The sequence below is a fragment of the Panthera onca genome, chromosome C1 (genome assembly GCF_046562875.1).
Source record: "Panthera onca isolate mPanOnc1 chromosome C1, mPanOnc1 haplotype 2, whole genome shotgun sequence".
NCBI lineage: Eukaryota > Metazoa > Chordata > Mammalia > Carnivora > Felidae > Panthera > Panthera onca.
The window spans coordinates 202,222,247-202,246,177 of record NC_138346.1 but is presented as its reverse complement, the minus strand read 5'-3'; the positions used below and the strand labels follow the sequence as shown (position 1 = coordinate 202,246,177).

At 41.0% G+C, this 23,931-nt stretch overlaps 2 protein-coding genes across 4 annotated transcripts in view; one reads left to right on the top strand and one right to left on the bottom strand.

Annotated features, from left to right (window-relative positions):
* The window catches only part of MTFR1L (mitochondrial fission regulator 1 like), a 44,116-nt gene that overhangs the window by 18,094 nt on the left and 2,091 nt on the right, over positions 1-23,931 (top strand). The gene's annotated exons all lie outside the window — the stretch shown is intronic.
* On the bottom strand, positions 13-23,417 carry AUNIP (aurora kinase A and ninein interacting protein). 3 transcript variants are annotated; one of them, XM_060622039.3, is made up of 4 exons: positions 23,185-23,417; positions 3,385-3,523; positions 1,067-1,891; positions 13-284 (listed from the first exon to the last, which is right to left on the bottom strand). In XM_060622039.3, exons 1-4 carry the CDS (start codon positions 23,260-23,262, stop codon positions 145-147), a joined length of 1,182 nt encoding a protein of 393 aa, XP_060478022.1. In that variant the 5' UTR covers positions 23,263-23,417; the 3' UTR covers positions 13-144. The 3 variants fall into 3 exon arrangements, with proteins under 3 accessions (XP_060478022.1, XP_078308301.1, XP_078308300.1); XM_078452175.2 differs by lacking the exon at positions 23,185-23,417 and adding an exon at positions 19,729-19,873; XM_078452174.2 differs by lacking the exon at positions 23,185-23,417 and adding an exon at positions 13,325-13,423.

Here is a 23,931-nt window from a genome sequence, read left to right as displayed (position 1 = left end):
GGATTCCTGTTAATTTTAAGGTATGCGAAGTTTCGTAAAAAGAAGCTTCCCCTCTTTTCTTATAAAGTCCGGCCTATAGAAAAACAAAAAAACACTTCTGTAGGGAGCCTCTTGTCCCCTTCTGTAGGGATTTTACCCAAACTCTTAAAGTAGTTCCATCTTACAGCTTGCACACTTGCCCCCTAGGGGCTGTTTAAGCCTCTTAAGGTAGCATACCTGCAACATGGGAAACTGCCACCTGGTGGATAACATCTCGGCTAGAACACAGGTGTTCAGGTGAGACCCTGTCAGTGACAGAGCATATGTTATTAAAAAGTTGCTTTTCCAGAAATAAAGCGGTAATGTTTTAATTACCATCAGAGTCAGCTTATAGAGTCATTTATTTGGATTCGTAGTTTTACAAAGGGAGTTCCCTCATACCTTGTAGAAGAGTGGTATCACATCTAGATTGTTATATAGCTCAGGCTATTTTAAGGGAGATGTTTAAACACAGTATAAGTCTTTAAAATGCTGTAAAATCCCCACAAAAATAAGTAGAAAGCAGAATGCTGGTGGTTTTTCTTAAATCTCTCTATCCTCTCTGACCCCATACATCTGGGCCCAGGAGATTTGCCTTATCACCTCAAAAAGGTGTCAGGAATAATGGTCCCATGGTTGAGTGGGTAAGCTAACAGCCGGAGATTAGAAGAACACCCATCCGTAAGAAGCGCTGTTCCAGTCAGGCATCTGAAAGGGCACAGAGGTGGCTCTGCAGGCTGAGTAGGGACTCTTCAGTGGAGGGATAAGTACCTGCCCTGCCTCCTCATTGCTCATCAGAGACTTGCACAAGTTTACCAGCCACCTCTTCCTCAGGGAAAGGCACCATCATACCGCCTCAACAAGTGGCCCCATTTGCTTTATTTACACCAAGAAAATGCTCAATTATAACGTCATCCCTTGCCTCCCTCCCACCCACACTCCCAACCCCCCCACCCCAGTATTTTCCTACAGCTCTGTCATTTCGAGGTACTTTTAGAACAAAACCGTCATAAAGACATTTAGACTTGATGCCTGATAACCTGATTACCTTCTGAGTCCTGGGTAAAGAGCAAATCAGGCTGCAGATTTAACTGAGTGGGCCTCTCCTGGCACTGAGCCCAACGGCTGCTAGAAAACTGTCCTAAGCCCCGATTCTGGCTGTTGGTTACATCTTGGAAAGGAGCTCTAGAGTTGTGGGCAATGACTCGCTGGCCCTGAGAATCCTCAGTAAAAAGCTGACTCCAAGAGTCCTTGTCATTCTTTTCACTGTCCCAAGAAAATACAGGGATAGGACAAGGGCTTTGTTTCACTGAGTGTGTGTTTTCCCCATTCCAGGAATCCCTGTATGTTTGAAGGAGGATCGGGGTCTGTCTAGTTTCTTTTGCAGACACCTTTTCTAATGGAGTCTTGTCCAAGGGCTCATGGCCCTTGCCCCGAGGTGGTTTAATGGGTCTCTCCACACCCTGATAGTTCTTTTTCTTAGATCCATGAAGCCATTCCCTTTTCCAGGAAGAGTCTTTCTCTTCCTCCTTTTGGTCCAGTGAGCGAGAACCTTCCAAGTTCTTGGTGAAGGAACAAGATGGAGAGGCTTTACTCTTTCCAGCACAGACTAAGGTGTCAGGCTGGAGCAAAGACAGCACAGTCAAAAATGGTGTTCCCATCCTGTGGTGGCCAGAATCCTGGAGGGGCTGTGGAGAAAGTCCGGCTTCCTGGGTGTCTGCAGGGGTTGAAGTGGCTAATGGGGGTGCCATGCAATCATCCCCTAAGCCCTGGATCAAATGGTCTAGCTGGGTTACATCATTCTTAGACTCTTTGTTGGTCTGACTTTCTATAGGAGATGAAACATTCCTCTGGTCACCACCAATTGTCCTTCCTAGTAAGACAGACATGAGCAAATATTACTCTGCAGGAAAACTCTGCCCTGAGCAGGATTTAGCTGTTTTTGTTTTTGTTTTTTTAATCAGTATCAGCTACTATCACTACCTAGTGCAGGGGTCTCAGACTTGTCACACACCTTTATAGCTGGTCTTCCTGCTTTTAATCTCTACTTTCTCCAAAATGATCTTTCTAAAACACAGTCCTCATATTCTGCTGCTCAAATATATGGATGCTTCCAGTGATCTACCTAACAGAGTCAAACATGCTAGCTATACTCAGATCACACAGCCTACTTTTCTGGCTGCGTTTTCATATGTGGGGTTTGTTTAACAGGGCACATCAACTTTGCTTTTGTTTTTTATTTAACATGGTTTCTGCTAAACAGTGATTTTGGCTAAATATATATTCCTCAATATCATCCTTTGAGAAGTATGTGAAACACAGTTTTCACTGGTGACAACTGCACTGGTGACAGTGCAAAGAACATTAAATGCCCCGCTCTGCAAACATTTCATGGGAAAGGGAGTAAAGACCATTAGGATGCTAAGTCAAGCAGTAGGAAGGACAATAAAAAGAAACTGCTAATGTTCAGCCTGTCCCTTTGATCAGGCATGGAATGGATCCTGTTCTGCCTTGATGAATTACATGGAATCCTCCTGCCCATTATACCAAGATCTAATTACAAACAAAGCTGAATGATTTCCTCTTTCTCCAACAGGAATCATAGGGCAGAAACCATGTTTTGTGAAAGATTTCTCAACGTTGCCTAAGAATTTAATAGATTATAGAACATGCCAGAATTTTGAAATAGGAAGCATCCTTGAAGAAAATCAGCCCTTGTTACTTAAAGCAAAAAGTTGCTTATTTTAAGTTATTGTTTGGGGCAGGAAGAGTGAATTTAAGATTTATGCAATGCAATCCTGGGAATCAAAAGAGTTAAAGCTCTCCCAGCACCCTTCATCCGGCAGACACCCTGCCCGGTAAGCCCCAGCCTGCTCTGAGGTAGCGTATCCTCTGAAAAGGGACACGTAAGCAAAGAACTACCAAAGGATGATGAGACACAAGCAACTTTATGCCAACCTTTCTAAGAAAAACACATCTTTGACTAATTTGAGAAGCTTTATACAGAAACACCTACTATTAAATAATAGACTGTTCACTGTGGCCAATCCAAGACCTAACTAATGGTAGGTCAACTCCCCTGCACACCCCAACTCCCAAAGTATACCTTTCTCCTCACTGCTCTGTCAGGAAGTACAAATATTTAATATTAGACTGAGTGAACCAGAAAGAAAATGTTTGTAAAAGCACGTATATATTGCTTTGCAGAAGGGGAGGTTTTGTTGTGTTTTATAACACAACCTCTTCTAATAAGTCACTACGCTTAACACAAAGCACTAGTGTCACCACTTCTCATAAACGTTGCAGCAGAGGAGAGTGCACGCATTCCTTTCTGCTCCCTGGGTATTCCCAGGCGGGTCACCATACCTGGCTGCAAGGTGAAGAAGGAAGCGATGCTGGTCTGCCGAATGCCTGCAGGTGGAATTCTTTGAGTAAAGGAAATCTTAGCCTTTTTTTCTCCAGGAAAAAGGGTTAGCATTTTGGTGTTTGGCTTCATTACATGTGTCTGAGAAGGGGGAGAAAAAGAACAATAAAACCTATTAATATCAAAACAGGTACCAGATGGGAGAGATTCAACAAACACCAGTGATCCTCACAGAACCCTACTGGACCCTTTGGACTCCACCCTATCCTAGTCTCTGGGTAGTTTTTTCTGTGTACATCATCATCTACCATTTCCTGCCATACTGATGGTATTTTTCTCAGCAAATCACATATTCCAACTATAGCCCAATCTTTCTGCTTCCCCACGGAAATCAGGCTGACTGAACAGGATTTGTTGAAGTGATTTCAGGGATGACACTCTCTCTTATATTTAAAGATAATGATTCTACATTAGCAGCAGTGGACACATATCTAGTGGTTTTCAAATAGCCACATATGGTTAAGAGCATGGCTCCACAGTCACACAGCTTGGGTTCAAATCAATCCCAATTCTGCCACCGCTACTTATTAACTGTGTGATGTTCTGCAAGTTGTTTAATCTAGGTCTCATTCTCGTGTGTGAAATGGGGACAGTAAAGCACCTATCCCATAGGGCTGTTATGAGGATTTGGTGAGTCAATTCACATAAAAGGCTTACACACAGTTCCTGGGATTCATATTAGTTGGTTATTACCAGAAGGAAAAGCAATGAAACAGCTAGTCTTACACACTTTCAGCCCCTTTATACTTTACAGTATGAATTAGAAGATGTACCATAGAGATTTGGGAAGTTTTGTCAACTAACTATAAATCTAACCTCATCTTTATTTAGTGTGATTTGGTTTTGTTTCCACTTGCTGGTTAAGAAATGCCTGAGAAGTAACCTGAGAACAGAGCTATACTCAATTCAGTTTGGTGTGAAAACCAAAGAAGAAATGGCATTTGCCAACATTCATGCTACAAATTGGAGATAGGTCTGAAACTTGAACCCAAATTATTAATTCTAGCCAAAGCTGACTTCATTTTTACATTTGGAAACTAAAATGTACTTTAACTGGTGAAAAAAGAAGGAACTCCTTGATATAAAACTCATACTTTGACTTGCAGTACTGGCTTGGAACTTTCCCTTCCACTATACAAAACTAGAAAACTGGATAAGATACATAAGACAACTGATTTTAGACGGTGGACAACAGGTATTGCATTGGATTGTGAGCCCTGAGAGAAGAAAAACAAATGAGGTGAGCCCTATGATGACCCTAGCTTTCTTCCTGGAATCACCTGTCGATTAATTAAATATATGGAGACTGGAATTTGGAGAAACTGAGGTGGCCACTCCTCCTAAGTTGTGAAGTCCCTCACCTTGAACTTCGGAAGAATTTTGTGACTGACCCATAAAGTATGATAGAAATAACACTACATGGTTTACAAAACTAGGTCATAAAAATGTCATGCACTTCTGTCTTGCTTTCCTGAAATGCTCACTCTTGGAACCTGGCCACCATGCTATGAGGAAGCCCAAGTAGGCACATCACTCTCTAAATGTTATGAGACACATCCTAGATATGGGAAATAGTGAGATAGAATGCAAACAAGTATTTTAGCATCTATATGCTAGGGACTGGGAATATACTGATGCACAAAAATATACAGACTGTTTCTGCCCTGGTAAAGCTTACAGCTTATGGGGGAAAAAAAGACTAATAATATACAGTTATTTAAATGACTTGCAAGAATGCCAAGTCCTGCATACACCACAGAAATACAAAGGATTGTAAGAATATTATGAAAAATTATATGCCAACAAATCAGACAACCTAGAAGAAATGGATAAATTCCTAGAAACCTATAACCTCCCAAAACTGAATCAGGAAGAAGTAGAAAATTTGAACAGATGGATTACCGCAATGAATTGAATCAGTAATCAAAAAAACTCCCAACAAACAAAAGTCCAGGACCAGATGGCTTCACAGGTGAATTCTACCAAACACTTAAAGGAGAGTTAATACCTATTCTTCTCAAATGATTCCCAAAAATTGAAGAGGAAGGAAAACTTCCAAATTCCTTCTATGAAGCCAGCATTATCCTGTTATCAAAACCAGATAAAGGCACTACTACAAAAGGAGACAACTATAGGCCAATATCTCTGATAAACACAGATGCATAAATCCTCAACAAAATATTAGCAAACCAAATCCAACAATACACTTAAAAAAAAAATCATTCACCACAATCAAGTGGGATTTATTCCTGGGATACAGGGTGGAATATCACATCAATAAGAAAAAGGATAAAAACCATATGATCATTTCGATGGGGTGCCTGGGTGGCTTAGTGGATTAAGTGTCCGATTCTTGATTTCGGCTCAGGTCACGATCTTGTGGTTCGTGAGTTTCGAGCCTGCATTGGACTCTGTGCTGATGGTGCAGTCTGCTTGGGATTCTCTCTCTCTTCCCCTCCCCTGCTCATGCTCTCTGTTTCTCTCAAAATAAACTTTAAAACAAAATGATTTCAATAGATGCAGAAAAAGCATTTGACAAAGTACCACATGTATTCATTATAAAAACTCTCAACAAGGTAGGTTTAGAGAAAACATACCTCAACATAATAAAGACCATATGAAAAACCCACAGTTAACATCATGCTCAATGGTGAAAGTTTAAACTGACAGCTTTTCCCCTAAGATCAGGAACAACACAAGTGTCCACTCTTACCACTTTTATTCAACATAGTATTGGAAGTCCTAGCTTCAAAAATCAGACAAAAAAAAAAAAAAAAAAAAAAAAAGAATAAATGGCATCCAAATTGGTAAAGAAGAAATAAAACTTTCACTATTGGCAGGTGACATGATACTATATATAGAAAACCCTAAGGATCCCACCAAAAAAACTACTACAACTGATAAATGATTTCAGTAAGGTTACAGGATACAAAATCAATGTGCAAAATCCGTTGCATTTCTACACACTAATAATGAAGCAGCAGAAAGAGAAATTAAGAAAACAATCCCATTTACAACTGCACCAAAAATAATAAAATACCTAAGAATAAACAACCAAGGAGGCAAAAGACCTGTACTCTCAAAACTATAAAACACTGATGGGGGCATGTGGGTGGCTCAGTTGGTTAAGGTTAAGCATCTGACTCTGGGTTTCAACTCAGGTCATGATCTTATGATTCGTGAGTTCAAGCCCCCTGTCAGGCTCTGTGCTGACAGTGCAGAGGCTGCTTGGGATTCTCTCTCTCTCTCCCTCTCTCTCTGCCCTTGCCCTGTTCATGCTCTCTCTAAAGAAATAAATAAATGTAAACAAAACAAAACAAAAAAAACAACACTGATGAAATAAATTAAAGATGACACAAATGAAAAAAATATTCCATGCTCATAGATTAGAGGGACAACTATTGATAAAATGTCCATACTACCCAAAGCAATCTAAATATTTAACGCAATTCCTATCAAAATACCAACAATATTTTTCCACAGAACTAAAACAATCCTAAAATTTGTACAGAACCACAAAAGACCCTGAATACCCAAAGCAATCTTGAAAAAGAAAAACAGAGCTGGAGGTATCACAGTTCCAGATTTCAAGTTATACTACAAAGCTGCAGTAATCAAAACAGCATGGTACAGGCACAAAAATAGACACACAGATCAACAGAATGAAATAGAAAGCCCGGAAATAAATCCACAATTATATAGTCAATTAATCTTCAACAAAGGAGGCAAGAACATACAATAGGAAAAAGTCTCTTTAACAAATGGTATTAGGAAAACTGGACAGCTACATGCAAAAGAATGAAAATGAGGGGTGCCTGGTGGCTCAGTCGGTTAAGTGTCTGACTTCAGCTCAGGCCATGATCTCACAGTTTGTGAGTTTGAGCCCCGCATCAGGCTTCATGCTGACAGTGCAGGGCCTGCTTGGGATATTCTCTCTCTCTCTCTCTCTCTCTCTCTCTGCCCCCCTCTCTGCCCTTCCCCTACTCATGCTCTGTCAAAATAAATAAATAAACTTAAAAAAAAAAAAAAAAAAAGAAAATGGACCACTTTATTACACCCTACACAAAAATAAACTAAAAATGGATTGGATTAAGGATCTAAATGTGAGGCCTGAAACCATAAAAATCCTAGAAGAGATCACAGGCAATAATTTCTCTATAGCAGCTGTAATATTTTTCTAGATGTCTCCTGAGGCAAGGGAAACAAAAGCAGAGCAAAAATAAACTATGGGGACGACATCCAAATAAAAAGCTTCTGCACAGCAAAGGAAACTATCAACAAAACTAAAAGACAACCTACCGAAGGGGAGAAGGTATTTGTAAATGATATATACAATAAAGGGTTAATATCCAAAGTATATAAAGTACTTATATGACTCAACACCAAAACAAAAACAAAAACAAAAACAAAAAACCCTCAAATAATCCAATTAAAAAATGGGCAGAAGACACGAACAGACATTTCTCCAAAGATATACAGATGGCCAACAGACATGAAAAGATGCTCATCATCACTCATCATCAGGGAAATGCAAATCAAAACTAATGACATATCACACCTGTCAGAATGGCTAAAATAAAAAACAAAAAACAACAGGTGCTAGCAAGGATGTGGAGAAAAAGGAACCCCTGTACACCTTGGGAGTGCAAACTGGTACAGCCACTGTGGAAAACAGAATGAAGGCTCTTTCAAAAATTAAAAATAGAACTACCATGGGGCACCTGGGTGGCTCAGTCAGTTAAGCCTCCGACTCTTAACTTCGGCTCAGGTCATGATCTCATGGGTTCCTGAGATCAAGCCCCGCGTAGGGCTCTGTAATGACAATACAGAACCTGCTTGGGATTTTCTCTCTCTCTCCCCCTCCCCTGCTCAATCTCAATCTCGATCTCGATCTCTCTCTCTCTCTCTCAAAATAAACAAACATTTTTAATACAAAAAAACCCCACAAAACTACCCGGGTGCCTAGGTGGCTCAGTCGGTTCAGTGTCTGGCATGGCTCAGGTCATGATCTTGCAGTTCTTAAGTTCAAGCCGCATCAGGCTCTCTGTTGTCAGCACAGAGCCAGCTTTGGATCCTCACTCCCCTCTTCCTCTGCCCCTCCTCCACTTGCATGCTCCCTTTCTCTCTCAAAAATAAACATTAAAAAAATTTTTTTTGTTTAAAGAATTACCATATGATCCAGTAATCTCACTACTGGGTATCTACCGAAAGAATACAAAAACACTAATTCAAAAGGATATATGTGCTCCTATGTTTATTTCAGCACTATTTACAATAGCCAAAATATGGAAGCAGGCTAAGTGTCCACTGACAGACGAATGGATAAAGAAGATGTGATATAGATATAGATATAGATATAGATATAGATATAGATATAGATATATATGGAATAGAATATTATTCAGCCATAAAAAAGAATGAAATCTTGCCATTTGCAACATGGATGGACCTAGAGTATAACACTAAGCAAAATCAGTCAGAGAAAGACATATATCATATAATTTCACTCATATGTGGAAGAAACAAAACAAATGAACAAAGGAAAAAAGGACAAACCAAAAAACAAACTCTGAACTATAGAGAACAAACAGGTGGTTACCAGAGGGGAGGCAGGTGGGATGCTGGGTGAAGGGCTGAAGAGTACACTGATCTTGATGAGCATGGAGTAATAATACATGAGATACTAAGTCACCGAAACTAATTTAACACTGTTAACTATACTGGAATTAAAGTTTTTAAAAAATACTAAGTCCTATAGAGAAGGCTTAGAGAAACTACACATTATGTTGAATACCTGAAACTAATTTAACACTGTATGTTAACTCTACTGGAATTTTTTTTTTTTTAAATACAAAGTCCTATAAAGCAGACTTATAGAAACTACACATTACCATATAACAGTAAGACCTCAATTAGCAAAACATCTTGGAATAAAGCTTTTCACCAAGTTGGCCATCTTAGCAGGAACAGAACATTCTTTCCTCAGGTCAGAGCAGTATCAGGAGTGACAATGTCCCCACAGTTATAACTCCCTTACAAGACTTATGGCTTTAAGGAACTATGTTTATCTCAGTGAAATGAGTGAGCACAGGTCATCTGGAACTGAGGGGACCCAGGTACAGTCCTTTAGTTCATTATCCTTACCTCAAAATAGATCCAACCCTTGTGTGTATATTACACAGTGTAAGAAAGAAAGCCTGTCTAAAAGGCACAGGGTTCGTACAGGACCAAACACGTTGGTAAGCCACAGCCTAGGTATTAACAATTCTTACCCTGTAAGAATGCCTCAAAGAATCTAACTTCAAGAAATGCATTCCCTCCAACCCAAAGCATCTCTAGTCCTTTGGCATCATCACATTCATGGTCCCATTGAGTTTTCTTCTTTCAGAGTGGTAGGAGTAACTGACTTCCTACAACCACAGAGGCCCTGCTATTGCTATCACAAGGATCCCCTGGGATGTATATCTACAGAGAACAATGTTTCTTTTGGCTGCAAATCACCTCAAAAGTACGGCCTTTTCTTAAAGACAACTCTATTATCAAAGCAGATCTGGGATCATATCATTCACCCTTCTAACTATTGGAAGATGTTTGTGCTTCCATGGCATTGAAGTTCAGTTTAGACCTCGTTCTATTTTTCTCTTCCAATAATTTATCTGCAAGTCTGTCTTAAAGTTCTGCTTTCAAACCAATTTAATTCCCCTTTTTTATGATTCATATGGCCTTCAGGTCTAGTATATACTTTGATCCAACTTACTTTTTTCATTATGGTCACTGGTCTTGAATTTATGTATGAAATCTCATTACCCTTATATACTGATAGCTTTGAAAAAATACGAACACACGTGTTTCTTTTTGCCCTACTTCTTCTTTTATGCTTGAGATCCCATACTCCTCTCTTCCCACTTCTCCAAGTCCCCCCTCCTCCTCAGTCTCTCACAGAAAACCTTTTCCAATCAGTCACTGTGACACCTTATCAAGTCACGCTGAAAGTGATGCTAGCTAATAAGGACACCCAAAAGAGGACTGTTTAAGGGGTCTGACCCAGAAAAGCTGCCAAGATTCCCATCATCTCCAACATAAATGAGCTTGGTTGAATGAATAATAATAAAGTATTCATTCAAAACTTGCTTCAAGCTCTCCAAACCTGTGAAACAAATAACGCATTATCCTAGTTCAGATATCATAAACTCTTGCCTAGTCCTAGACTATTACAATAGTTTCTTAACTGGTCAGGCCCTCATTCAATACCTGTTTCAATGAGTCCCCCACCCAATATCTAGACTAATCTTCTTGTAGTATAACTGTCAGCATACCATCTTGCTCAAACTCTATCAATCATTTCTCTACTACCTTGTAGCATAAAGTACCAACTCTCAGACCGCACACATCAATGATTCCAGTTTACCTTTTTCTCCATTACCAAAACCTCTGTGTATACTGTAGCATAATACTTACCTACATGCCAGTTCCTATTATGGCCTCCACCTTGCTCATTTCTGTGCCTCACACAGAAGGGCCTTTTTCACACCCACGTCTGAAATGCTACATATACTTCAGTTTAGCCCCAAGCATTCCTGATTCCAACAACCAGAGGTGATCTCTTCCCCTTACAAACTTGGCATTTATCACTTGGTATTTCAAGACTTACCTAACAAAATCCTGGTATCAAAATTTGATTCACATACTTTTTTTCTGTCCTCCACAGAACTAGCTTAATGCACAGAGTGAGCACTTAATTCAGTAAATATTTTAGGAAGAAAGTGGGTATATAGGAAGGAAACATTCTGGTTATGTTTTATATATGTAACTACTCGTTACATTTTCAACATCAACAAAGCTCTCAGAAAACATTAAGCCTTTTCCAATACTGTGATCAAAGCCAAGGTGAGCTCCTGTCACTGTAATTGGTGTCACCCATAGGTCCAGAGCACAGACTGGATGAGAAGTACACCCACGGAAAACTAAAGGTTTTCCTCCCAAAATAATCTAACAATACAAAATCTGTTACAAGAATCTTCTCTGGAACCACCCGGCACTGATTTTTCATCTAAACCTAATGACAACTTCAACAGGGGTAACAGCAAAAAGCAATTTCTTTTAAGTGTCACAACTCCTAAACTGAAGACCTGATATGTCTACATCCATTAGCATTACTAAGTCTCATAAAAAGGGTACTTCTTGCTAATGAGATTTTTCTCACTTAAAGAATGTCCCGCATGCCAGATCATTATATTATGGTGTTTTCATACACATGCCATCAATGTTGCCCTAATAAGACTATGTACTGAAGGTCTGTTTAAGCTTCCTGATTTTAACTACTTCCAGTACAGCAATGGCCAAATGTGGCCCTCTCAATAGCAGAGATGATGGTCCCATGCGAAAAGAAGAGCACTGTGTTCACTTAAATTGGAAAGCAGGTGCCTTAAATAAAATGCAATGGAGTAGAAACCCCCACTCTGGAACAAATCTTCAAGTCCCCCTGGAAGGTGTCAACTTTGTGAAAAGAATTACTGTGTATGTGTGTGTGTGTACACACACACAATATATACAGTTGACCCTTGAACAATGTGAGGGTTAAGGTCACCGACCCTCCCACACAGTTGAAAATCCACACACAACTTTTGACTCCCCCAAAAACTTAACTACTAATAGCCTACTGTTGACCAAAAGCCTTGTTGATAACATAGTCAACCAACACATTACATTATATGTATGTACATACATTATATGTATTCTTACAATAAAGTAAGCTAGAGAAAAGAAAATATTAAGAAAATCATAAGGAACAGAAAATACATTTACAGGACTGTACTGTATTTATCCAAAAAAAATCTGCAAATAGACCCGCGCAGTTCAAACTGTGTTGTTCAAGGCTCAACTGTACATACAACCAGCCCATGTTATATCTATTCTCCCAATTTCCAAACACTATTTCAAGACTTTTTTTTTTTTTTTTTTTACTTTTTTCTCTACAATCATCTACTTACTCCGGTCCCAATTTCTGGCTCCTAAATGTAAACAGAACTAATGGGAAAATGCAAAGGTCCTTTAAAAAAGGAGAGATGCCAAGGGCTGCAGATAACTGGACAAAACCCACAGTTCAAAAACATTTAAGAGACTTCCCAACTCCTACCAAGCCCACATTTAGGTCCTTCTTTTTTTTTTTCTTTGTAGTGTTTATTTATTGTTGAGAGAGAGCTAACTGAAGTAGGGGTAGGGGTATGTGGGCAGAGAAAGAGGCAGAGAGAATCCCAAGCAGATTCTGAGTTGTCAGTGCAGAGCCCAAAGAGGGGCTTAAACCCACAAACTGTGAGATGACGACCCAAGCTGGAACCAAGAGGCAGACACTCAACCGAGCCACCCAGGCATCCCATGGGTCCTTCTTGAGCATAACCATGTTTTAAATATATCCATAGAAAGCAATTATCCGCCAAAAATAACAATTTAAACTTATACTATTCTGAATTAGGCCCTTGTCATCTCTTGCCTAAATTTCTGCACTATTCTCCAAATTCCTCTAACCTTTCAGTGTACCACTTACTTTCATGTAAGTACAACTGGGCTAATCTTGGAGACTATTATGTCAAATGCCTTCCATGAATTTCCCACCACATGGTACCATTTACCCTCCTAATCTCACCTTCAACTCCTCTACATTTTTAATAGCTTTTTAACAACTATATAACAGATATATAATCTTTTTAACAGAGATATAATCCACATACCATAAAACTCACCTACTTAAGTGTACAGTTAAGTGTTTTTTAATAGAGTTGTATAAACATCACCACTATCTAATTTTAGAACATTTTTCATTGTACCCATTAGCAGTCATTCCCCATTCCCACCCCACCCTAGCCCCAGGAAACACTGACTTACTTTTTTGTATCTAGAGATTTGTCTATTCCGGACCTTTCATACATCATACAACAGCTGGTCTTTTGTGACTGGCTTCTTTCACTGAGTGTGTTTTGGAGGTTCATCCAGCTTGTAGCAGGTGTATGAACTTTAGTCCCTTTTTATTGCCAAATAATATTCCATTGTTTGGACATACCCTTTTATCTATCCATTCATCATTGTCAGGCAACTGGGCTGTTTTTATTCTTTAGCTATTACAAGCAATGTTGCTACAAACATTCAAACATTCACTCATTGGTGTATGAGTTTTTTGTGAAAATATCTTTTCATATCTCGGGTATACACATAAAGGCAGAAGTGCCAGGTCATACGTTGAACGTATAGGTAACTACGTTGAACGTTTTGAGAACTGCCGAACCGTCCTGCAAACTGCCTCTACTGTTTTATACGTGCACCAGCAATGTATGGGGGTTCCAGTTTCTCCAAGTTGCTAACAACTTGGTATTCTCTTTTTGATTATAGCCATTCTAGTGGGTGCCAAGTGGTATCTCCTTGTGGTTTTGATTTGCATTTCCCTAGTGACTAATGATATCAACTGTCTTTCCAAGTGTATATCTGAATAGACCTATAACAAGTAAAGAGATTAAATTAGTAACTTAAAAACTTCCTGCAAAGAAAAGTCCACTGTGTGCCACCTGAATTGGCTGAGAATTGTCAAAACCGGCAAGTTTAGGCTCCTCTTTGTTTAAGAGGCTTCCTTGGGGCGCCTGGGTGGCGCAGTCGGTTAAGCGTCCGACTTCAGCCAGGTCACGATCTCGCGGTCTGTGAGTTCGAGCCCCGCGTCAGGCTCTGGGCTGATGGCTCGGAGCCTGGAGCCTGTTTCCGATTCTGTGTCTCCCTCTCTCTCTGCCCCTCCCCCGTTCATGCTCTGTCTCTCTCTGTCCCAAAAATAAATAAAAAACGTTGAAAAAAAATTTTTTTTTAAAAAAAAAGAGGCTTCCTTTAGCTCCTGTCTCTCCTCTGACACTTTGCTATAACCAGCAAGAAGAAACGAGGTAACACCTTCGGTACTGCCTAGAAATCTCCTTAGCTGCATCACATCACCCAGTTCCTTAGGTACGTTCTCCACCTTCCACCTCACTACAGCCAACAGTAGTTGTAATAAACCTCCTGTCACTACGTAACAAGGATCCCCTTTCCTCTAATTTCCAGTAACATTATTTCACTTTCCTTTAAACCCTCACCCACCGCTTCCTCAAAGACCATCCTAGTTCTAAAAGCAGTTTTTAAAAGCTCTTCAAGCTTTCACTAGCACTCCCTTCAAAGTCCTTCCAGCTGCCACCCACTGCCGCATTCCAAAGCCACTCCCCCATTTTCGGTTTTTGTTAGGCGGCACTCCACTGCCAGAACCAAAATCTGTATTAGCTTTCTACTGCTGCATTAACACACTGCCACAACACTTAGCAGCTTAAAACAACATTTATTATCTCACAACTTCTGTGCATCAGGAATTCGAGAGCAGCCTATCTGGGTGGTTCTGGCTCACAATCTCATTAGGTTGCATTTAAGATATCAACCAGGACAGCAATATACACTTTCAAGGTGGCTCACTCACACAACTGTTGGCAAACACAGTAAAGTTCCTCTATAAAGCTGCCTGCATATCCGCACAACATGACAGCTGACTTGCCCTAAAGAGACAATGAGGCTGAAGCTGCAATGCTATTTATGACCTAGCCTCAGAATTCTAACATTAACACGTCCATCACATTCTAGTCATCAGAGTCACTAAGCACAGCCCACATGTGGGGGGTTGCTTAATCTCCACCTTTTAAAGGAAGGCGTATCAAAGAATTTGTGGACATATTTTTAAACCACCACTCCTTCACCCACAATAAAAAATAATCTCGTCTTTCTCTAAATGCTTAGAATTTCCTTACACCTCTAAGGCACTTACAGCCCGTCTGACAGTTATGTGTGTACCTAACATATCCCATGCTGCCAGGATTGGAACCATCTTATCCACCTTTTTATCATCTGAGGACACCTTACACATGATGAAAAAACACACTGGACCAAGAGTCAGAAGACCTGGAATCGAGCCTTAGAGCTGCACTTACTCCGATGTGATCTTGAGCAAATTTCTAGCCTAACTTCAATTTCTTCGTCTGCCAAATGGAGATCATCTCACCTCCCTCACAAAGCTTACTGAGAAAGTTAGGTCAAACAATACATGTAAAGAAGTTTTACAAAACATAAGCCATTACATAAAGATCACATTGATAAACATTTATTAAGTTACATTTACAGACCCTTATCAGTATTATAGTACTGACCCTAATATAGTGTTGCTACAATGGATTTCAGTATTATTATTATTAAGCCTGTTCAGTTTCAGTGAAATACTTTTCTCCTCTATTTTTTCTTTTTTTTTTTTTTTTTTTTTTTGGTTAAACACTTTGACATTTTACTAGAGGGCTCCAGGCCATCTTTGCTCTAAAAAGCTCAACGTCCTCCCACTTATCTTCTCATCAGAGTGAGAAAAATAGAATCGGCAACTATAACTGTATCTAAAAGGTTTTATCTAAAAGCTCAGACGGCTTAGTTCATTCACTCAATCAGTTTTTACTGAGTACCTACTACGTGCCACTGTTTGAAGGACTGTCCAATGCAACTTTCATTCTAGTAGAGGAAAATAATAAATGAACAAGTAAATATGTAGTATTGTAGTATATCTGATGGTAAAAGGGCTACAGAGAAAAATAAAACAAGACTAAGGTGTTAGGGAGTATGGGGAGTAGAGGCTAAGTGAAAGGCATTTTTATGGTGGTTAAGAAGTGGACTCAATATTAAGTTGACATCCAAACCAATGAAAGAGCAGAGCCATGTGGCACTTTAATCCCTATGTATTTGAAGTGAGGTGTATAAAAGTCCCTGCAGAGATACGCTTGGTTGGAACGCCAGTATGACTAGAGCAGAGTGAGGCAGAGAAAAGGAGATGAGGTCTAACATGTGAGAGGGAGCCTGCTTGGGATTCTCTCTCTCTCTCTCTCTCTCTCTCTGCCCCTCTCCTCCACCCATCCTGTCTCTCTCTTTCTCTCTCTCGAATAGATAAAATAAAACATAAAACATAAAAAATATTTAAAATGTGTGAGAGGACATACAAGGCCAAATCGTCCCTTGCAAGCCTCAGAGATTCCGGGTTTTACCAAAGATAGGAAACCACTAGATGGTTAAAATTAACAGTGAGCAAAGGGTCACTCTCATTCTGACTCAGGCAGCAGTGGTAGAAAGAGTAGGAAATTATGAGATTATAAACACAGTTGAAGGCAGAATCCAGAGGATTTGCTGATGGACTGAGTGTTAGTAAAGCCGCACAGTGGCATTCAGTGTTCTGCCAAGGCTGGCCAAGAAACAAACCACTGATGCCTCAGCCAAGATTTCTGACAGCTTCACATTTCCGTCTCCTTAGTTAGGCCCACTTCTCCTTCTCTGCTGCATGTATTTCAAGGGTAAGAAACCTTCTGCATTATAGATGAAGAAATAGAAATTATTTTTGAGTTGTAATGACATTTTTTTTTTTTTACATTTATTTATTTTTGAGAGACAGAGCATGAGCTGGGGAGGGGCAGAGAGACAGGGAGACACAGAATCCGAAGCAGGCTCCAGGCCCTGAGCTGTCAGCACAGAGCCGGACGCGGGGCTCAAACTCACAAACTGTGAGATCATGACCTGAGCCGAGGTCAGACGCTTAACCAACTGAACCACCCAGGTGCCCCAATATAATGACATTTTGAATATAGTACACCTAAGAGACAGCAAATACACAAAACACATACTGAATCTTCTTACTTCTTTATTGTGTAGAAAAATCGCTTAGAAATATTCCTCAATATTTTAATATAGAGGTAGCAAAGTTAAAATACAAAATCTAAAAACCATGTAAACAAGATGGCCTTTTCAAAAACTCATACTAAAACTCATGTCTCACATGGAAAGTTCTCCTATCATGTATTTAATGAAAGATGAACAGCAGAAAAATGTTTGATATCATCTCATTTGTGGGGAAAATAGATATATTTATTTATATACATAGAAAATGTCTTAAAGGATACCAAATTGTTAAAAGTAGCTACCACCAATGAAGCTTTTTACTCTTTCGTTTTGTGTATTTTTGTTTTTTTACTGAATACAATTCTATACCTATTTTTTTTTACAAACATATATTACTCTCAAATTAAAAAAAAAAAAAAAACTGGGGCGCCTGGGTGGGTCAGTCGGTTAAGCGTCCGACTTCAGCTCAGGTCATGATTTCGCTGTCTGTGAGTTCGAGCCCCGCGTTGGGCTCTGTGCTGACAGCTCAGAGCCTGGAGCCCGTTTCAGAGTCTGTGTCTCCCTCTCTCTCTGACCCTCCCCCGTTCATGCTCTGTCTCTCCCTGTCTCAAAAATAAAAATAAAACATTAAAAAAAAAAAAAAAACTGAAATGAAAACAAATACAGTAGCCTCCATACCAAGGCCTAGGGAATGAGGCTGAGCCTGCCATGCCTGCGGAACCAGGAGAGAAGCAAACTCACTCCAAACTCATCGGTATCTATCTTCCAGCCAGACTACAAACCACCCCAGTAGTCTCCCCAAAATAACAGACAGTTATGTTTAGAGATCAAGTGGGAAGGGGCATGTTTTCTAAAACACTTGGCCACTAGCAACTGCCTTAATGCCTGACATTAAAACTCAAACAAATGTGTGCCTATTTGATAGCTGCTTTAGGAAAAGGCAGGTTTCTACATCCTGTGAAAGGGAATCTTTAGTACTTTGCTCTGGGCTGGAAGTCTTAAAAAGTTAGAGGAAAAGGAACTAGTCAGAGAACCAAAGTTTTCAACAAAATTTAATAGAAAATTTTAGGGACGCCTGGGTGGCTCCTTTGGTTGAGTGTCTGACTCTTGATTTCGGCTCAGGTCATGATCTCACAGCCATGAGATGGAGCCCTGTGTTGGGCTCCTGCGCTGGGCTGGGCATGGAGCCTACTTAAGATTCTCTCTCTCCCTCCCTCTACCCCTCCCCTGCTCACACGTGTGCTCTCTAAAAAACAAAGAAAACTTTTAACACACATTTCTCTCCACACACATGCACCAAGAGAAGGCCATGGGAGCACATGGGGAGAAGGCAGCTCACTGTCTGTGAGCCAAGAAGAAAGTCCTTACCAGAACTCGACCAAGCCGGCACCCTGATCTTGGGCTTCCAGCTTCCAGAATTGTGAGAGAATGAATTCTGTTGTTTAAGCCACTCAGTCAACAGTAGTTCGTTATGGCAGCCTGAGTAGACTAAGGCACACTACTGCATGCAATGGATACTATTCCATATCATGGAATACTAGTCTTTAAAAAGAATAAAGCAGCTCTTTGTGAATGCATATGAAATGATACATAAGATGCAACAAGTGAGAAAAAGCAAGTTGCAGAACAATGTAGAATATGCTATTTATAAGAAGGAATAGATATTGTATTTGCTTGTACATATACAGAATATCTCTGGAAGGATACACAAGAAAGTTGTGGCCTCTGAGATGGGTCAAGGATGGTTAAAAGTATTAGGTAGATATTTCACTGCATATCCCATACATTTTAAATCATTACCAGACAAATTGTATTACCTACCCCAAATATGTTTTTTTAAGATTTATTTTTTAGAAAGAAAGAGAGAGAGAGTGTGGGCACATGCAAGTGAAGGAGGGGCAAAAGAGAGGGAGAGAGATGATCCGAAGCAGGCTCTGTGCTGACAGAGAGCCCGATGCAGGGCTCGAACTCACAAGTGGTGAGATCATGACCTGAGCCAAAGTCAGACTCTTAACCAACTGAGCCACCTAGGCACCACTACTGCCCACCCCCCCCACCCCCGGAAAAACATTTTCAAGTAAAAAAAAAAAAAAATTTTTTTAAGGAACAGGTGGTTTGTTATTTCTCAAAAAAGGACTTTAATGGAGGCACCTGGGTGGCTCAGTCGGTTAAGTATCCAACTTCAGGTCAGGTCATGATCTCACGGTTCATGAGTTCAAGCCCCACACTGAGCTCTGTGCTGACAGCTCAGAGCCAGGAGCCTGCTTCGGATTCCGTGTCTCCCTCTCTCTGTCCCTCCCCCACTCACACTCTGTTTCTCTCTCTCAAAAATTAATAAACATTAAAAAAATTATTTTTAATGACTTTAGGGGTGCCTGGGTGGCTCAGTCAGTTAAGCATCCAACTCTTGACTTCCACTAAGGTCATGATCTCACGTTAGTGAGATGGAGCCTCACATAAGGCTCTGAGCTAACACTATGGAGCTTGCTTGGTATTTTCTCTCTCCCTTTCTCTCTGCCCCTCCCCAGCTCACACTCTCTCTCTAAATAAATAAAGAAAGAAATGGTTTTTAAAAATGATTTTAGAGGCACCTGGGTGGCTCCGTCGGTTAAGCATCTGATTTCAGCTCAGGTTGTGATCTCTCGGTTTGTGGATTTGAGTCCTGTGTCGGGCTCTGTGCTGACAGCTCAGGAGCCTGGAGCCTGCTTTGGATTCTGCGTCTCCCTCTGTCTCTGCCCCTTCCCCACCTGTTCGCATTCTGTCTCTCAAATATAAATAAATAAACATTAACATAAATAAGAATAAAAAATGACTTGAGTTGTAAGACACTTTTTAACAGTCATCAATTACTTTGTTCAGGAGATTGTAGCCACTGTAGGGGAGCAAAATTTGCCACCCCAAAATGTGTCCCTTTGGCATATGTATTAGTTTAGGCTGATTATTTAAAAAAAATTTTTTATGTTTTGTTTTGTTTGTTTTTGAGAGAGAGACAGCGTGTGAGGTGGGGAGGGGCAGAGAGAGGGAGACACAGAATCCAAAGCAGGCTCCAGGCTCTGAGCTGTCAGCACAGAGCCCAAGGCAGGGCTCGAACCCGTGAACCGTGAGATCATGACCTGAGCCGAAGTCAGATGCTCAACCAATTAAGCCACCCAGGTGGCCCTAGACTGATTACTTTTTTGTTGTTGTTGTTTATTTATTTTTGTGAGAGATAGAGCATGAGTGGCGGAGGGTCAGAGACAGGGGGAGATACAGAATCAGAAGCAGGTTCTAGGCTCCAAGCTGTAAGCACAGGTCCTAACACAGGGCTTCGACCCACAAACTGTGAGATCATGACCTGACGGAAGTCGGACATCCAAACGAATGAGCTGCCCAGGCACCCCTACAGGTGCATTTCTATACACTAATAAGGAGCTATCAGAAAGAGAAATTAAGACAACAGTTGCATCAATTTACAGTTGCATCAAAAAGAAAAAAATACCTAGGAATAAATGTAACCAAAGAGATTAAAAGACCTGTATTCTGAAGACTGTAGGACATGGATAAAAGAAATTGAAAATGATAAAAATAAGTGGAAAAATTGTGTTCAGGGACTGGAAGAATTAATATTGTTAAAATATCCATACTACCCCAAACAATCTACAAATCCAATACAATCCATCAAAATACGATTTGTCACAAAACTAGAACAAATAATTCTAAAATTTGTATGGAACCCCAAACAGACAAAGCAATCTTGAAAAAGAAGATCAAAGCTATAAATATCATGCTTCCTGATTTCAAACTATACTACAAAGCTATAGTAAAACAGTACGGTACTGACACAAAGACACATACATAGGTCAATGGACTAGACAGCCCATAAATAAACCCGCAGGTATATGGTCCATTAACCTACTACAAAGGAGGCAAGAATATACAATGGGGAAAAGACAGTCTCTTCAATAAATGGTGCTGGGGAAACTGGACAGCCACATGCAAAAGAATGAAACTGGACCGCTATCTTAACACCATATATAAAAATAAATTCAAAATGGATTAAGACCTTAATGTTAAGACCTGAAACCAGAAGACTGCTAGAATGAAAGGCAATAAGCTCTTTGACGCCCATATTAGCAGCAGTTCTTTGGACCTGAATCCTCAGGCAAGGACAACAAAAGCTAAAATAAACACAGGGGATTACGCTGAACTAAAATGCTTTTGCAGAGGAAACCATCAACAAAACAAAAAGGCGACCCACGAATGGGAGAAGATATTTACAAATCACACATTCAGTAAGAGGTTAACATCCAAAATAAAGAACTGACACCACTTAGTATATATATAAAAAAAAAAAAAAAAAAAAAAAAAGATTAAAAAGTGGGCAGAGGATTTGAAAAGATATTTTTCCAAAGAAGACATACAGATGGCCAAGAGACACTCCTGAAAAGGTGCTCGACTTCACTAACCATCAGGGAAATGTAAATCAAAGCCCCAGTGAGACATTACTTCACCCCTGTTAGAATGGCTAGTATCAAAAAGATAGAAAATAACAAGTGTTGGAGAGGATGTGGAGAAAAGGGAACCCTCATACACTGCCGCTGGGAACACAGACTGGGGCAGCTACTATGGAAAACAATATGGAGGTTCTTCAAAAAATTAAAAATAAGGCACCTGGGTGGCTTAGTCAGTTAAGCAACCTCCGCTCAGCTCAAGATCTCACAGTTTGTGGGTTGGAGCCCCATGGAATCCTCTGTCCCCCCCTCTCTCTGCCCCTTCACTGCTTGCACTCACATTCTCTTAAAAATAAACATTAAAAAAAAAAAAAGCAAAAAAAAAAAAAATTGAAACTAGAATTACCATATGCTCCAATAATTCCACTTCTGGGTATTTACCTGAAGAAAATGAAAACACCAGTTGGAAGAGATACATGCACCCCTATATTCATTGCAGTATTATTTACAACAGCCAAGATATGGATGCAACCCAAGTATCCATCGATAAACAAACATAAAGAAGATGTGATAATACCTACAATGAAATATTACTCAGCCATCAAGAATGAAACCCTGGGGCGCCTGGGTGGCTCAGTCAGCTGAGCATATGACTCTTGATTTCGGCTTAGGTCATGATCTCACAGTCCTGACTTGGGTTTGTGACTTTGAGCCCCACATCTGGCTCTGCGCTGACAGCACAGAGCCTGCTTGAGATTCTCTACCTTCTCCGTTGGCCCCTCCCCCGTTTGCGGGCACTCTCTCAAAATAAATAAAGCTTTTAAAAAAAGAAAAAAAAATGAAATCCTGACATACAGCATGGATGGACCTAAAGGGTATTACACTAAGTGAAATAAGCTAGACAGAAAAAGACAAATAGGTCTGACTCCACTCATATGTGGAATCTAAATAACAAAAGAACAAACAAAACCGAAACAGCTACACAGGTATAAGAAACAAACTGTTCGTTACCAGAGCGGGGAGGCGCTGGGAGCCGGCGAAACAGGTGAAGGGGATTGAAACAGGTGAAGGGGATTAAGTCACAAACTTCCGATTATAAAATAAGTCATGGGAGGTCAAGTACAGCGAAGGGACTATAGTCAATAACACTGTAGTAACTTTGTAGTTACAATAATATCGTAGTAACTGTATGGTGACCACAGCAACTAGACTTATCGTGGGGGTCACTTCTTAATGTGTAAATATTGAATCACTATGATGTACACCTGAAACTACCAGGATATTGAATGTCAAGCATACTTCTACCCAAAAAACAAACAAAAAAACAACACTCCTCGGAGCACATTTTCTGTCCACCCTCCCCCCACACCTGGAAGCCTCGCAGTCCCAGTCTCTTCCTGACCCATCCACAGCCTGCCTGCCTTCCCCCCCGCCCCATTCCTCTCCACTCTTCCCAAACCCCATTTTTCACCCTTCTTTAGGCTCCAGTCCCTCTCGCCTCTGAATTCCCAAAGCCGTTCCTTTCTTGGTCCCCGACTTTACCTCCATCACCTCCCCTCTCACGCCTCCAGGTCCCTAACCCCTCCCCCAACACCCTCCCGCGCGCCCACGACCCACCTGCACTTTCCGCCTCTTCAGGGCTGCCGCGTCCAGCCACACGCCGCAGGCCTCCTCCTCCGGGCCTCTCCGCCTCATGGCCGCCGCGGACACCCAGCCCACAGGACGCGTGGCTCTCGCCGCCGGTCCCGCGGCCTCAGGGAAGGGCTATAACGACCGCCGCCGGCGTTCGGATCTCGCGCCAACGCTGGGGGGCCGAGCCAGGACGTGGCCGCCGGCGCAGGCACCGCCCCGACGCGCGCCCCGCCCTGCCCCCAAGCCCCGCCCCTTTCCTTAACGCCCGCCGGAGGCTTTAACCGTGGGTTCGCTCTTTGCCCTTTACCGAGGCCTTCACGTCACTTGTGACGGGTCTTCTGACTCGAGAGTCGCTTTCCCGCGACTGTGCTGTGTCAACGCGTTCGCGACACTGCATAAGGAATATATGCTTATATGCTTTTTGCTGTGTTGGTTGCACTTTTTAAAAAATGTTTAAATGTTCACTTGTGACAGACAGTGAGCGGGCGGGGGAGGGGCAGAGAGAGGGGAGACACACACAGAATGTGAAGCGGGCTCCAGGCTCTGAGCTATCCGCATAGAGCTTGATGGGGGGTCCGAACCCACCAACTGTGAGATCATGACCTGAGCCCGAGTCCCACCGCGCTTAACGCACTGAGCCACCCAGGCGCCCCTAGTTGCACTTTCTTGCTGTAAATGTAACTTCCCCGGGGCTCTGGGTTTTGAGTCCCAGTAACCAAACACTCGAGTTTA